The sequence below is a fragment of the Struthio camelus genome, chromosome 1, assembly GCF_040807025.1.
Source record: "Struthio camelus isolate bStrCam1 chromosome 1, bStrCam1.hap1, whole genome shotgun sequence".
Taxonomy (NCBI): Eukaryota; Metazoa; Chordata; class Aves; order Struthioniformes; family Struthionidae; genus Struthio; species Struthio camelus.
The window spans coordinates 129,024,922-129,040,406 of NC_090942.1; the positions used below are offsets into that span (position 1 = coordinate 129,024,922).

Below are 15,485 nucleotides of genomic sequence, written 5' to 3' on the forward strand. Positions count from 1 at the left end.
GCCTGCAAGAGCTCAGTTTCCAGCGAGTATGCAGGAGGGATCCACAGTGAAGCAGTTCAGGCCATACGGAGAAACGAGGCTCCCAGTTGTCATTTGGGCAAGGCCTACAATGAGACATGTCAGCAAGCTTCAGTGAGATTGTCTGTCAGCCAGAGCATGACACCAGGTCAGTCTTAAAGGCGTGGGACAGAGTGTAAATTTTTTTCCTTCTCTTCTGTAAGCATGAGACCACATTTTTACAAAGCATTCAGTAAAGAAGCATCTTTGCTCTTTATTAATCTACCTGAAAAAAGCCTGCTGCAGCCATTTTAGCAGAAGACACTGTCATACCCACTGAGGCAATACTCTTGCCAAAACTTTAGGCAAATAAGGTCATTGCTCCGCTAAGACTCAGATACAGCAAATTTATCCTTAAGAATGTCTTGTTATGAAGGCCTAGGTTCACAGGGAAACCAGTGTGAATGCATGTAAAAATTAAACACACACAGATATACAAGATCTGTACAGTTGTTTACATCTACAAAGTCATCTTCTCAGGACTGATGTTTCATTGTAGTGGTTTTCTATACTATATGTATAAAATTTTAAAGGTTGTTTCCTAGTACCAACAACTATTCTGTTCTTGAAGAAACTGAAATCTCGGGCTAAAAATGAAAACCTTTTCTTATCTGTGTTGACTTCATGTGTGTGACTTTGGGCAAGTCGGCCCCTCTGTGTCTCCATTTTAGAAGCTAAACTATTGAAGTTATCCTTCCAACATTATCTTTCCATGATTATGGCATATGAAATGGAGTATGAAAATAAATCTCCTAAAAAGTGATCAGGAAGAATAATGCAGAGATTGCTCTGAAGGTTTGTTTTAATTAGTAGAGGTTATTCTTAATGGCCAGATTCATCTTTTCAAGTAAAAAGGGTACCTGTAATATGATGTTCTCATCGTATTCACTGCCATTGGTAAAAACTGTCAGAAACATGGCTTTAAATGGCCAAGCGAGAGTAACAGAACAGTGGTATCTGAGTTATCATTCAAAACAGGTTATTTTAGAAGATGAACAGATAAGGTGACAGCAGGAGACACCTGTGCCTAAGCTGCAAGTATATAGCCAATGGAAATATGGTAAGTGTGGGAAGCTAATCAACTTAACGACAGCAGACGTCTTCTTTGGAATGAAATTAGTAGCTCTCTTAACTCCACTGATTGTTTTGTTTAGGTGCAGACTTGGCTGCCTAAACGAACACATGTAGTGTCACTTATGATGTTGTGGAGTATCCTGCATGGCCATGAGCTGGGGTTCAGGTCTCCTTAAATGCTATATAGGGATGTCTCAGATTCCATGGGCATCTTGAGTAGCACTAAACAAAGGAATGCAACCCAAAATCTCCATTATCTACAATGGCAGCTTATACTTTCTCTCATATATAGATGCCTAAGTTTAGATACATTTGTTTAGGTTAATAGGAAATGTTGTCTTAATGACAGAATCCAAACCTGATTAGGAAATAGAGATGCAAGTTCACTGTAAGCAGAACCTACAGAGTATTATAATAGAAGTTCAACCATTATCCATTTGTAAAAGAGCAGTGATTTTTGTAGGCATAGGAGATATACATATGTTCTGTAAGTTCTATAAGGCAACTGTAGGAACTTGTGTGCAGTTTCTGAAATACTGTAGCTATATAGACATAGATGATATCACGCAGATTGTGCTCTGCTTTTTTATTCAAGTGTAGTATATATGTGTCCCTCTGATTCGACTCAGCACAATGTTAAGCCTGTCCGCATGACAGGCAAATTCTATAGTGCTGACAGTAACTCTTTACTTTGCTAAAATATTGTTTTGTTCTTAGAGTAATGCTATTCTAAGCCCAGCTGAAAAATACTAGCTCTACCAAGAAGCAGGAGAAAAGTCTCTTGGGGTATTATACTATGACACAATTCCTAGCCATTTTGAGCATTTAATTCTGGTGATATTTTCACCAAATTTACAAAAAGAAAAAAGAAAAAAAAAAAGTGTTCTTCCCTATCTTTGTTATTTGCACTAGACTATGCTTCTAGGAAGTTTGTGTAAGTTCTGGTTTTCTTGATTACCTTTGGTAGATTTACCTGCTGCTTAATGAGAATTAAAGAGCACCATTCATCTTCAGAGACATTGTTGTTTGTGTAGGAGAAATGGTTCTGAAAGCAAATAAGCTTTACATTTTTAGAATATGTTTTGAATATTTAGATGAGGAGGAAAGCAGTTGTCAGTAGATAGAAAGCTGGGAATTGAAGGCAACTAGAAATTAGGCTAGAAGTTTAAGACATTTTAAAGATTGGACTAAGTAATTGAAAAGGTGGGTATTGGAAGACCTTTTTTCACATCATTTTGACTTTGGGGACTAATTTTCATGTGAACGTTTTGACCTTTTCACTATATGGTTGGGAGAAGTTCCTTACTGAGAACTCAAATCCTAACTACTTCTATTGCCCATGCTATATGGAACATCAATATTCGTAATTGCTTGACCGATGTTTCCATATCAGCAGAGCTACAGACATTTGCATGTGCTTATTAAGTGAGATAAACTATTTTTGGTAGTTCAAAGTTGGACTAAATTGTTCTTTTACATTTAGCTATCTTTACCTTATGCTACATTTTGTAGATGCATGTTGCACACTGTGTTGCCCCACAAAACCTTAAATTTCTTCCGGTGTGAAATGGCTAGGTCGAATCTCTTCCCTAGGTCATAACTGTACACAACATCTGCGAAGACTGTCTAAACTGAAGGAACCAAAAATAGAAAATTCTGTCTTTCTCACAGATGTTCATTCTAAGAAATTCCATGTCAATCTGATACTCTCTTGGAAGACTGAATGGAGTCTTATCTCATATCTAGTGGAGTTGTTTTTGCATTTTTTGCAAAGATATAAAATTCTGTGCATGTGTTATCTCTAAACACTTCTGTATTAGATATTGCAGTGTACTCGGAGTGGTACCATTTAAGCCTAAAAGTGAGCCATACCAATGGTAAATAATACTACTTCCTGAGGAGTCCAGATGAAAATGTTTTCAGTTTTTATTTTTCATTGTTCCTCAGCTACCCTGACATGAAAGAAACAACCTTTTCTCAGTCCCTAGATGAAAGAATTATTTAGTTTTTTAGTTTTGCTTTCCATTATAGATGCCTGAATATATTAGATAAAAATCAAGCATGTACAGCTTGTCATGTTTAGCTTCATAATCAATTTTCTCACTAAGACCAAAAGTTTTTCAGAAAATGTTCACACCCTTTTTGAAAACTGCTGTCACTTTCCTCATGTTTATTCCAAATGATAGCAGACAGGATTCTTACAGTGGTTGGCAGTGTCCTCAGAATGACTTTCTACTACACAGAGCCCTGTGGAAATCACAGTGGGATCTCCACTTGCAGTCTGCCAGGAAAACTGGCAATAGTATACAAGGTCACAGGACCAGATGGTAGTATTAAATGCTCTGGTGTAGACTAAACAGTATTGTGTATGTGGGCAGTGCCATTCAGTCTACTTGCTGTGTGAGAAGAAACAATCTTGTCTAAATATTTTGCACTTTATTTGCTTTTGTTAGCATTGAAAGCAGATTGCCTTTTTTTACTGGTTGCAGGGAAATTCACAATGGCAGAGCCAGACTGGAAAGCTGGTTGGAAGAAGGCTCAGCTGAATAAACAGCAGAAGATATCTGCTGGGAAAAGGGGGTTTTTTTGCCCAGTAGTGTGAGCTGCAGTGTTTATCATCTATTGCAAAATGCTAGTTGTTTGGGTCCCCATTGAGCTATGCTACAGAAGTAACTGTCTACCTATGGCATGTGGCGGTGCATGCTTTTGTTTCGTTCTTAAAATTTCTAGAGCCTAGCTGGAGATAAAGCATACTACCAGGGTACTTTTGTTATTCCAGGTACCCTGTGTAGTGTCAGTGTGCGGTTGATGTGTGTCTGTGTAGCTTAAATTCCATGCTGGATTCATCTTTGCAGCAGCTCATTTTCACAAGAAGTCTCAGCGTGTAGCATGTTCTCTCCAGATATTGGGTGTTGAAGGGGAAGCTGATACAGAAGTGCGCAGCTTGTGTGCTTTCTACCCTTAGATGTGGAAGCAGGAAGATCGGTGTATGGATCATGGGGGTTCAGATTAAGTTACAGACACTTTCACTTCAAAGTGAAAAGATCTGTCCACAGTCATTAACCCTGCTGTTCCGCCACAGGTGGAATTATTGTGGTGAAAGCATTCCTTTTCATCTTCCTTTTCTTTTTCCAGCTTGAAAATGTAAACCATGCAGTTGCAAAGCATTTAAACTTAGCATATCAAAATAGATCAAAATTTAACACTTTATTAGTGTCCTCAGAGCACTGTGGCGAACTCGCATTAACTGTGCTGCACATACATGTTGGTATGCACAGTGCAGCCTTCTAGCCTAAGCTTAAAAATCTGGTCTTTGAAGCTGGGAAGGGCACCAGAAAAGCCTGTGGGCAAGGGGGCAAAAGAGAACAATGAAAGTGGTGAAAGCTGAATGACTGTGACATCATTATAATTCGTAATTATAGATGTGCTGTTGTGCCTAAAGTGGTAGTAAGTTTCTTGAAACCTGCCTATGTCTGAGTTCTGGCTAAGTCCCAAATATACTTTGCTACACTGTTAACTCACCCAGAAAATTGCAGGCCAGGAAAAAGCTCATCTATTAAGCATTTACATACCTTTAGGATTCTTGACTAAAAGGCCTTGTGTTCCAGCCTCTAGAAATACCAGCTAGCGGTTTCCGCTTGAGCAGCAAGTTACCATCTGATGGGCTGAGAATACACAGGAAAAGAGTCATAATGGAGCCAAAAATTGAGCAAAAATTCGAAAAAGCAAGAGAGAGTAAGGAAAGAATTGACTAAAGATAGGAGAGAGACAGCACTTGGACCTGAGTGACGGTTTCCCAAATAAGAACCATTCCTCCACCACACTTTCAAAAGAGCGTGCCAGTCGCTCCCACCAGTTTCTATTATGACTTAGGCTATAGTTGAATAGAATTGCTTTGTTGTTCAGATTTCTCTAATATAAAATATTGCTTGAATGTCTGTATTTTTATAAATCATAGAATAAAAGCATCAGAATAGAAAAATGTGGTAGTACACCTGGGCACGCTGATGCAACGATAAACAGAGCAGATTTCACCTGATTTGACATCAGAAGTCCATCTCGGAAGTTTGGTTTGGGCCCTTGTATTTTTGCAATGGGCAGCAGAATGTTTCTATATATAATGTTGTATTTCATGCTTTTAGAAAAAGCGTAAATAGCGTAGCAACGGCAGTCTGTTTAAGTAGAACCATAAGTGTATAATTGGTTTCTTTTGCTACATCTTTTTTCAAAAATAGCATTTGCATATTTTTTTATTTCAGAAAACTCCTGGTTATTTTGTTTTACTATATGGAAGTTTTATCCTAGGCTGAAATCAACTATACTTCAAATTATAGTGTCCATGTTGAATCAGAGCATTGTGTCTGGTATTGTTTTGTTAATTTTTTTGAGAAATAGATTTTAATAATCATTTTTTCAGTGTCAGTTATTACTAGATTTGTTATTTGTGCATATATGAAATAGTTAAATACAAGTATTTTGTTTACAAAAAATGTTTATTTTCATTTTTTATCCATCAAGGAGGCACATATTATCAGAACGTAAAAGTAAGCTTCATTCCTAATGTTCACTGGAGTTCTATTTGTTTTAAATCAGTAGTGTGAAAACAAGCAGACCTTGCATAAGGACTCCTGCCTTTATCCTTATTCTCTCTACTCCTTGGAACATTTTCTTTTGAATTTTTTTGTTCATAGTGAAATTATGACGGGAACAGGCATGGTGAACTGTTGCAGGGTGAGGAGCGAGATATCATTGCGCAACATATGAGTTTCAAAATTATTTTTGTCCATCTTGTCAAAGGAACAAATCCTGTGTGGAGATGGAGAGACAGATGATGATGATGATGATGATGATGATGATGATGATGATGATGAAGAAGAAGAAGAAGAAGGAGAAGAGGAACAAGAAGAAGAACTAGAAGAAGAAGAAGGAGAAGAAGAAGAAGAGGTTGAAGAGGAAGGAGAAGAAGAAAAAAAAGAAGAAGCAGAAGCAGAAATAATAGACAAAGAGGAGGAAATGGGGGAAAAATATGAAAAAGAGAAACATCATAGTGAAATACCTGAGGGAGAGAAAAGCAGTAATACTGTGTTGGAAACTGCAGAGGTAAACACATGTACTCCTTTTAAATTGTTGCTGCACTGTGAAGAATGTAGCTCTACAGCTTACGTTAATATATGTGTAGCTCTCTTGGAAATGCAAAGTTGTTTGGCGTGGTTTTGGAAGAGGGAGGAATGCATATCTGGGTATTAATAGTTAAATATGTTTTTAACAAGTTTGAAAGTAGAGATGTCATTATTTTGTTTCTTTACAGAGAGAAGATACTACTCAGAAAGCAACTATCATTCAGCAAGGTAAGAGCACATTTCCTTAGAACTGGACATTTACAGGCATTATAAAACCAACGAAAACATTTCAAATGGTAAAACATTTCTAAAGTATCTGTTATATAAATGCTGAATAGCCATTAGTTGATAAAGCAGTGCTTGAGAGAGGAAATTGGAGAGTCAAAAAATATTACTCATTTTTAATGATTTGAAAAAAAAATTTTTTTTCCAGTTATGTACTAGGAAAAGTGCATGAGACAGACTTTCTCTTAGGAGGACAATGATTTGCTTAATAAGAGCAGTTCTAGTTGTGAGGTTACAAACTAATAGCAACTGGGCTATCTGTCAAGCAGCTTCTTTAGGTGCCATGCTTCTTTGACAGATGAGCCTTTTCCATCCCTTTCAGCTGACATCATTGCCTCATTACTTTCGCAAATAGATTATTTTAGATGAAACACGGTAATTTCTGAACCTTGTTCAGAGATGTTGAAGATGTGATCCTAGATGTTGCTTGTAGTTTTGATGACAATTTGAGTGAATTATATATTCCTGTAGAAAAGCTAAGGGGTGCATCAGTGCCCTCTATGCAAGATAGGTCAAAAATACTTCTTTAGAAATTCTAAAGTGAGCTATAATTAGTCTTCTGAAAGAAAAAAAACAAATATGGTATAAAATAAAAGACCACTCCCTTTAGTAATGAAGAAGCTATTATACCATTTATCTCCAACATTATAATGGAAATAGCTTGTCCAGAATGAATCCTTAAATATTTTTCCATCATCCAGTGGTTTAGAAGTTTTAATAGTAAGTAAGTCCTAAGTTTATATCATTCCTGCAGGGAGTATAGGAAAATTTAAACACATGAACATCAACCCAGATGGAAAACTTTTCCTTTCCCAGAATTGTTTCTATGGAATAAAGATTCATGCTGAACTGTAACACCCTAAAAGTCAGCTTTTCCAAATTAGGATATACTTTCAAAATTAGCATGCAAGACATTCTGTCTTCTGTCAACAAGAAGAAACTATGAGTGCCCTAGTCAAAACATTTTATATCTTACCATTGCCATGAGTGTTTGTTCTTTTCTTGAAAACTGAGCATCTGGAGAATGATATAAGGGCATTATAAGTAGAGATGAAAAAAACCCTCTTGTCAGGATTTGGCTGGGCATCAAGTTGAACTGAATATTCTGATTGCTTTCTCTAAAATCCACACTTTATGTACTGACTTTTACTTCAAAAATAATTTGAAGAACAATTTTTTCTGTTCCTCTTTGCAAGAATCAGAAGGAAGTTAATATAAAGGTTTATTTTATTATAGAGGAAGAAAGCACTGACACTCACACTGTGAACAGTTCTTCAGAGAACACTGATGACAGAATAGCTGGAAGAATAGTTGGGAGAAAAAAGGTATGTATGTGGCCTGGTTTTTCCTTCTAATTTTACCAGTGACTAAGGCAGCAGTCACTTACTGAAACTGACGAAAATATCAATATTTCCCTGATCTGTATAAACATTTAAACTACTGCGCAGCCTGTTCCTTCTGTTTAGAAGTAGATTTTATTTTGTGATATCCCTGTATGTGTAGGTTACTGAGGAAGGGTGTTCATTATTGTGCACTATCCAGGGGTCAAAATGAAGCAGTCTGTCATCCTGGTATTAGAAACTTGTATATTCAAAATGTATAGCAACATTTTTCTGACAGAGACTGTCAGGCATGTAGGTGGGTGAGTATTTCAGAATTCCACTCTTCTCCCTTGAAATTACAGAGGGCCATATAACATTAGATGTGCCACATACTTCCTGATTCTTTGACTCCAAAATGTAGATGAAGGATAGGTGCACCTAAAGGAAGAAGAGGAAAAATCCATATGGAAGACACCATAAGCCATTATGACATTAATAGAACTGTATGGCAAAATGTTGGGATATTGCCTACGGAGGCATCTAAATGTCATAACAGCGTGACCGACTGTGGCGTAAATCATGATGTAAGGTTGTTCGGATCTGATCCAGGAATAATCCACTGTAATAGATAATCTCTTCAGTTTAATATAATTTCAGAGTATACCAACATCCAATTAAAAATAGGTGCCATTATGGAAAAAGGCCAGATTTCTCATATTTTTGTTTGAATTTTTTCCGGTGGAAGTGCATTGTATTGTGATGCTCTTAATATATCTGAAAGTGAAACTGTGCTACAAGCTGCTCCCTCCGTCAGATTTTCTTTTTGACTGTTCTTCATAGTGCCTTTAAGGTAACAGAGAGTGGATCAGAAGCTAAACTGAAGGAGCAGGAACTACACGCACACTAACTGCATTAAAAGTGATCAACCTAAAGATAGAGGTCAATGGCAAAATCTTATGGGGGAAGGAACAAAGATGTGAATTTTTCAGTGGCACAGGAAAAAAACTCCATGAGTGTACAATTCTACCGCCAGTGCAGGCAATGAGGTCTATGAGGGCTGTGTGACATGGCTTCAGGTGGCAGGAGTTAACACGAGCCTTACATGTGACCCACAGACATCCTTCTCATGCAACCCAAATTACACGTACCCACAAAACATGAGCTGAGCTGTACGCATGTCCAGCACGTATCTGTGTGTGTGCCTGTCGTACCACCAGCATCCATTTGTGACCTGGCTGGACTCAGGGAGTACGCCAGGGCCACGTGATTGTTCTGATCACTGCCTTGATTTAGGAGAAGAGAGAATGATACTGCCCATCTGCAAAGAGGTATGAGAATAAATAGCCAACACACACATGCACGCACGCATGCACACACGCACACGTGCGCGCACGCGCAAACACACACACACCCCCACACAAACACACACATGAAAATATTGTTACAAATTTAACTAGGACAAAATGCCTCTAAGGATGGCAGAACTCCCACCAACTTCAGTGTACCCTTCTACTGAAAAAAATCTAAATTTTAATCTAAAAATCTAACATTTCCTCTGAAAATAGAAACATTAATAAACAAAAATACAGCAGTGTACCTGAGAAGTGACGCACAATACATACTGAAGGGAGCAAGAGAGCAGCCTGCAATAGTAATCACCCTAATCTCCCACACATTTACTTGCCATCTATATAGTTGTGATATCTTCGGATTAAACATCAGATCGTGTGAGGGAGAAATAACGTAAGGTTGAAAATAACGCTGAAATCTATTTCGTAAGAGGTAACATAATTATGTAACAGTAGGCAAAACTAGAATCATGGTTAACAGAGCATTAGTATCTGTTTTAGGTATTGTTTTCTTACAGTAAAAGCAACTTAACTGTTTTTGTGAAACTCTAAAAGGTTAAGAGGCAATTTTATTACTGTAATCTCTCAGTAGACTGTAAAAATACTTACAGATGCAGTATGTTTCCCTGCCTAAAAAAAGACTTCTGCTAGTACAGTGCGCTCTGATGAATCTTGTACTAGGCAATTCTCTAAGACACATATATGCAGTGGAAAATTTTGCAATGAAAGAAATAACAACTGAATAAAGATAAATAAGATACTGCTATAATCAATTTTAAAGTAAACAACATCACTTCTGGTATTTTAAATAACTTAACTGCTGTTCCCAGAGTTTTTTCTAGTGCTCTTAAAGAATAACCATGACATGTTTGACTCTTTAATATACAGAAATCCTTTGATATAAAAAGAGATTATTTAAGGAGTTTCAATTTATTTTAAAAAAGGACTATTTAGTTTATGTAACTAATGATTGGATTAGTTTGGCTTCTCCTAAAAAGTGTAAGAGTCAATCTCCAGATTTTCATACATTGCTTTTATTAGCTTAATGAGAGTATTTTTGAGCAGTGAATGGCTACTATCTATTGGGAGAGGTCAGCAAGACTATGTAAAGATTTGCTCTTTTAAAATAAATCATAGTAGTTCTGTCTGTAGAAGCAAGCTAAAGCCAATTATCTTCTGATCTTGTATAGCCCACGCCCACAAGGGGGAGGTTGTTAATCACATCAAGTTTTATTGAGGTGAAAAGTTAGGAGTTGATTCCTATGGGACATTATCTAAATAAGTTTTCCACCATATTTCCCTCTAAAAGTAGGCAGCTGAGCTAATTGACACTGTGTTTACTCCCAACATGCATTGAGTTGAATGGTATAGTGAGGAGTACCTCATATGGAATTTTCTACAAGTTTGGGACCCAAAGGCTACAGACAGGCTGCTGTTTTCGTATCAAACAAAGAACTTAAAGCATCGCTTTAACTCTGAGCATGTGTGTAGTCTCACTGACATAAAAATATAATGTAATTAATGGAACTACACACATGTTTAAAATGAGGCATACAAAGCATTTACTGCTATGGGGCTTTGCAAATCTCCGCCTGTATTTTTGGATCTTGCCTTAGATTCTTGTTTGAAAGAAATGCAGATAATTTTGCATCACGTACTTACTTACTTACATTATTTAGTAGAAAAAGTACAGTATGTAATTAGACAAAATACAATCACTTTAACTTCTCTTATTCATTTGTGCTATTTTGCAACATATCAGTTACAAATATTGCAGAAGAATGTTCTTCATTAACATTTTTTAAATATTCATATTATTTTGGAGAAATGATATATTTTACCAAAGATAAATTTGTGACCTAAGTTGACCTTGTTATATATTAAAGACTTTGCCTTTTTTTTTTAAACACTGAATACCATAACTAACTGTTTGGTGCTTGTTGTTTATCTTTTCTTACTTCAGTTTTCCCTGTTTAAACGAAAGCCACTGACAGGCCAGAAGAATGTATGTAACAGAAGGGAAGATGGATCTGGAACGCCATTCCAGAGTGAACAAGAAAAAGAAAAGGAAGATTTATCTGGTGAAGACAGTAAAGATGAAAACCAGAATCATACTTTGGAGAATCCCAAGGAAACTATGACTAACCAGGATAGAAAAATGAAATCTTCTACTTGTATAGTACTCTAACACTGTTATAATATGTGACAATCTTAAATTGTTTTATATTTATACTTGAAAACAATTATGACTTACTAGAGCTGTAGATGGTTGCTTTTTTAACTGATTTGATTGCAGTGATTTTAAACATGAAGACCGTTTTCTTGGTATTTATTGGTAATTTTAATAATTACAATTGATATGCTTATCCAAATCTTGCTGGAGTGCTGTGGCCTTAACTGTTCGGCATTGTAAAACAAAATATATTTTTTTATGTGAAAAGTTCGATACAGACATTTCTTGTTTTTTGCTAAGTAATTTTATTATATGTTTTAATCTACAGCGTACCACTTTCATTATGATACTAGTGCAAAAGTATAAATATCTGCTGTAACATATTCTTTGGTTTAACAAACTAGGTAAGAATATTGTTTTGAATTCACAATGTAAAGAGGGTATGCAGTACTTAGAAATACTGCATTTCTAAGTATTTGTTTTGGCCTCTTTTTGTTGTGGCTTAGAAAAATAGCAATAAAACTCTAAATACTAAAGTATTTAAATTAAAAAAACCAATAAAACTAAAACTAAAAAATAAAAAACAAAGAACAAAAAATACCTCTAGATACTATAGTATTTAACACGTAGGCCCTGATTCAGGAAGCTTCTTAAGTTATGTTTCTAATTTCATACATGACAGTAGTGCTACTGGAAACAGACCTAACAGTGATGTAAATATTTACTTAACTGTCTTACCAAATTGGGTCTTGCAGAAACCTTTCATTTCTGAGAGTTGTTGAATGCCTTCACTCCTGCTGAAATCAGTGCAAGTTGGTGGGACTCTTCTCACAGACTCAGGCCCAGTAGAAACTGGACATTCTTATTGTTGTTTCAGTTGTATTCTAATCCCTCACTCTTTGAATAGCCATACCTTAATCAGTCACTAGTGAAGCTTTTATTACTGGAGAAGAATCTGATGGTGTATACAAAGCTACAAAGAAATTTATTTTTAAAAGTGGTGTTGATGCCTATTTAAACAAGAAAAGCATTCTTTAGCATGAAGAATTAAATTGCTTCATTATGGTTTTCCTGTGTTTCTCTTTTTAGCTTAGGAAAAATGCTTGTGGGAAACAGCATTATTGCAACAACTCACTTACACCTGTCGCCTGTTTTCTACCTAAAGTTACAATCCTTTGTGAAACTGGTATTAGTTACTATGGAATACATTGATATTACAAGCAGATCATTATGGGCTAAATATCCATAGTTTTCTCAGGCAAGTGGCTTTTCTTCAGATGGAGACTGAGCAACCAGAGTATGAATCCCATTACCAGTAAGGATGAGCAGAATGTTTGTTTTTAGAATTAGTCCAAGAAGCAGAAGTGACAAATGCACTATTCTAATTACCAGTGTCCCCCCTGAATAAGACTGGATTTCTGAAAATTCAGTCTAGGAAAATAAGAACTATAAAGAGATCTGCTTGTGTCCCTGTCATGATAAATCTGATCCAAGGTCTGTTTGCCCCTTACTCAAATACACTTAGGTTTCCTGAATACACAAGCTCTAGCATTAAATATAAAATCAGGACTTTATGCTAAACTGAGTACTTCTCAAAATACTTTACAAGGGACAGATGATTTTTACAGAAAACCTAGGAAGATGTTATTTAATTTCATTGACATGTGAACACATTTTAATCTGCCTTTGGCCGTGTTTTGCCTTTGATTTATCAATTTTTTTCCTAGTTTCAGGCTTGCTTAAGTTTTATATAACATAATCACAAGTGTCTACAGTTACATTTGACCTAGAAGTTGATCCAGTTGAATGCTGTCCCTGTAAGTATGGCAGGTACCCAGATTCTTTCATGGGGCTGCCTCTGTGCTGCAGTAATTAAAAAAATTTATTTTTTTCTTAATGTATATTAAAAACTTGGATGCTTGGGTCATCCTTTGCCAGAATTAAGATCCTTTTGTTTTGATCTGTTATTTTTCTTTGGGCTTCTCTTGAGTTCTGCAGTTGAACTTTACATGAGCTATTTTTATTCTGCCAATGTGCATTATATTTAGGTGTTTTCCTGTTTTCTTGAATGCACATGTAGCTTCTGTTCTGCCTGGATACTGTTGTGAATAGGAAAGAAGTGGAAATGGATAAATAAACTAAATGGTATCCTCATTAATGTAAATAAGTTTCACATTCTTAAAAGGGGAGGGAGTCAATCACAGAAGTTGTTGCCATAGGGGAAATTTCTTTATTCTGAATGCGAGTTAATTATTTAGTGAAAAATGTTGCTTTAGAGTGGGAGCTGCCTTTAAAGCTAATGGTACAAAGACAACATACCCAATTCTAAACTGATGCACATCAATGCAGTTTCACGGACTTCTTTGTTTATCTCATCCACGTACTTCCCTTAAGGAGAAGCAGGAGCAAATAAATCCATTAAATGTCTTCTTACATGTCTTCCTCAGTAAGAAGAAAAGAGTACAGTTGCAAGTTCAAGAAAGCAAGTTGCACGTTCATGTGTACCAAGTTAAAAAACTTGTTAATTAACAAGTTCACGATTCATATGATAAAAATGTTTTTTCTTTTTTAAAGGCTTTCATCAATTGAATGATAGCAAAAAGTTCCCTGGCAGAAACATTTTTAGTATATACTTCCATAATTGTTCTTACTTTCCCGAAGCTAACTATATCAGTTTAAATCTTTTTTCCTAGATTTTGCAACCCCCGGTCATACAGCTGAGAATGTGCCTTAGAAGTCCTAGTTTTCCCGAAGTTCCCTTTCAGAGTTGCCACCAGGGGGAGTGGGTGTTCTTCGCAGCTGCAGCTGCGTCGTCCAGCCTCTGGAGCCAGCACTCTTCCTCCGCCGCCCCTGGAAAGCAGTTGAAGATATTCACTCTTTATCAAATTTTCTGATTCAAAATTCTCTGAAAACTTGTACATTTTCTGAATTATTATCACTGTTTTCTGTAAGGTACCCTGATAAAGTTTTTATATAGGGTGTACACACACACACACACACAAACATATAAGCATACAATCACTCATATATTTCTGAATGTATACACAGATGTTCAGAGTGGTCAGACTCTAAGATATAAGTTTAGGTATACATGTTTGATCTAAAAAGAACTGTTACTCTTGCATGTGTGTTTATATATATATGTGTACATATACATCGATATGTGTGTGTGTGTGTGCGTGCACATGCATGCCTATGAATGATCAAACATGTACACCTGAACTTTTGACATTCCCCTTCCATATACGTATATGCATGTTTGCTGGTTTCAGGAAGCACAAGATTCATTTATACATCTACTATCCTTATTCAGGTTTAACAGAGAGAAGATATTCCCCAAAGGAATGTTGGCAATATCACGGTAAACTTCCAGTTATATCAGTAGTGTAAGATCAGCCTCTGATAACTAAAATAGAAAAGGAGAGAAGACCCTGTTTAGGCAGTACTTTAAGGTCATAATAATATGCCAAACAAAGTTTTTATAACTTTTTCCTTTCTTTTCCAGGAAACATTTATACAATATGCAAACTCTGCCTAATCTTTGTCTCTAAGAAAGATTAAGTAATGCTATTAACATTAGGGTAGCTGAAGTCAATAGAACTACTGTCATAATCTTAAACCAATTTAAGTCCTGATAATCATGTGTACACAAGCTAATCTTATATGACTGTTGATAAATTAAGTATGAGTTCACTTAGAAAGTGCTTATGAATAAGACATTCACCTGTCCAGCTTTTGACAACTGGCTTTTGACATCTGGCATTTTTGACGTTTACTTAATGTATCAAAAACTGCTTTTTACGCAGGAAGCCCATTCTGTACTCAATTTCCATTGACAAACCTCTGTATAACCTCAAAATCTACAAGTATTTCAAGACTTAACCTTCTCAATATTTTATTTTTTAATAACACTGCCTGAATTAGGCCCCTCCAAAACCTTTGTTGTAGAAAGAGGATAATAAAAAACATACCATAATTCAAATTTTGTTATGAATTAGAGAAAAATAATTTTGATTTCCATTGCTTATGAAGAAATATATTTTACCTATTACTCCATAGGTAAACGCCCATAGATAGGCGTACTATCATATTCTAGTACTCCTAG

The 15,485-nt window shown here is 36.0% G+C and overlaps 1 protein-coding gene across 1 annotated transcript in view; it reads left to right on the top strand.

The window, feature by feature from the left end:
• The window catches only part of RPGR (retinitis pigmentosa GTPase regulator), a 70,560-nt gene extending 56,334 nt beyond the window's left edge, over positions 1-14,226 (top strand). Inside the window, exons 16-19 of the mRNA XM_068908320.1 lie at positions 5,929-6,231; positions 6,440-6,479; positions 7,773-7,861; positions 11,171-14,226. Coding sequence (XP_068764421.1) covers positions 5,929-6,231; positions 6,440-6,479; positions 7,773-7,861; positions 11,171-11,395 — 657 coding nt within the window. The 3' untranslated portion in view covers positions 11,396-14,226. The remainder of the gene's footprint in view (positions 1-5,928; positions 6,232-6,439; positions 6,480-7,772; positions 7,862-11,170) is intronic.
• The last annotated feature ends 1,259 nt before the right edge of the window (positions 14,227-15,485 follow it).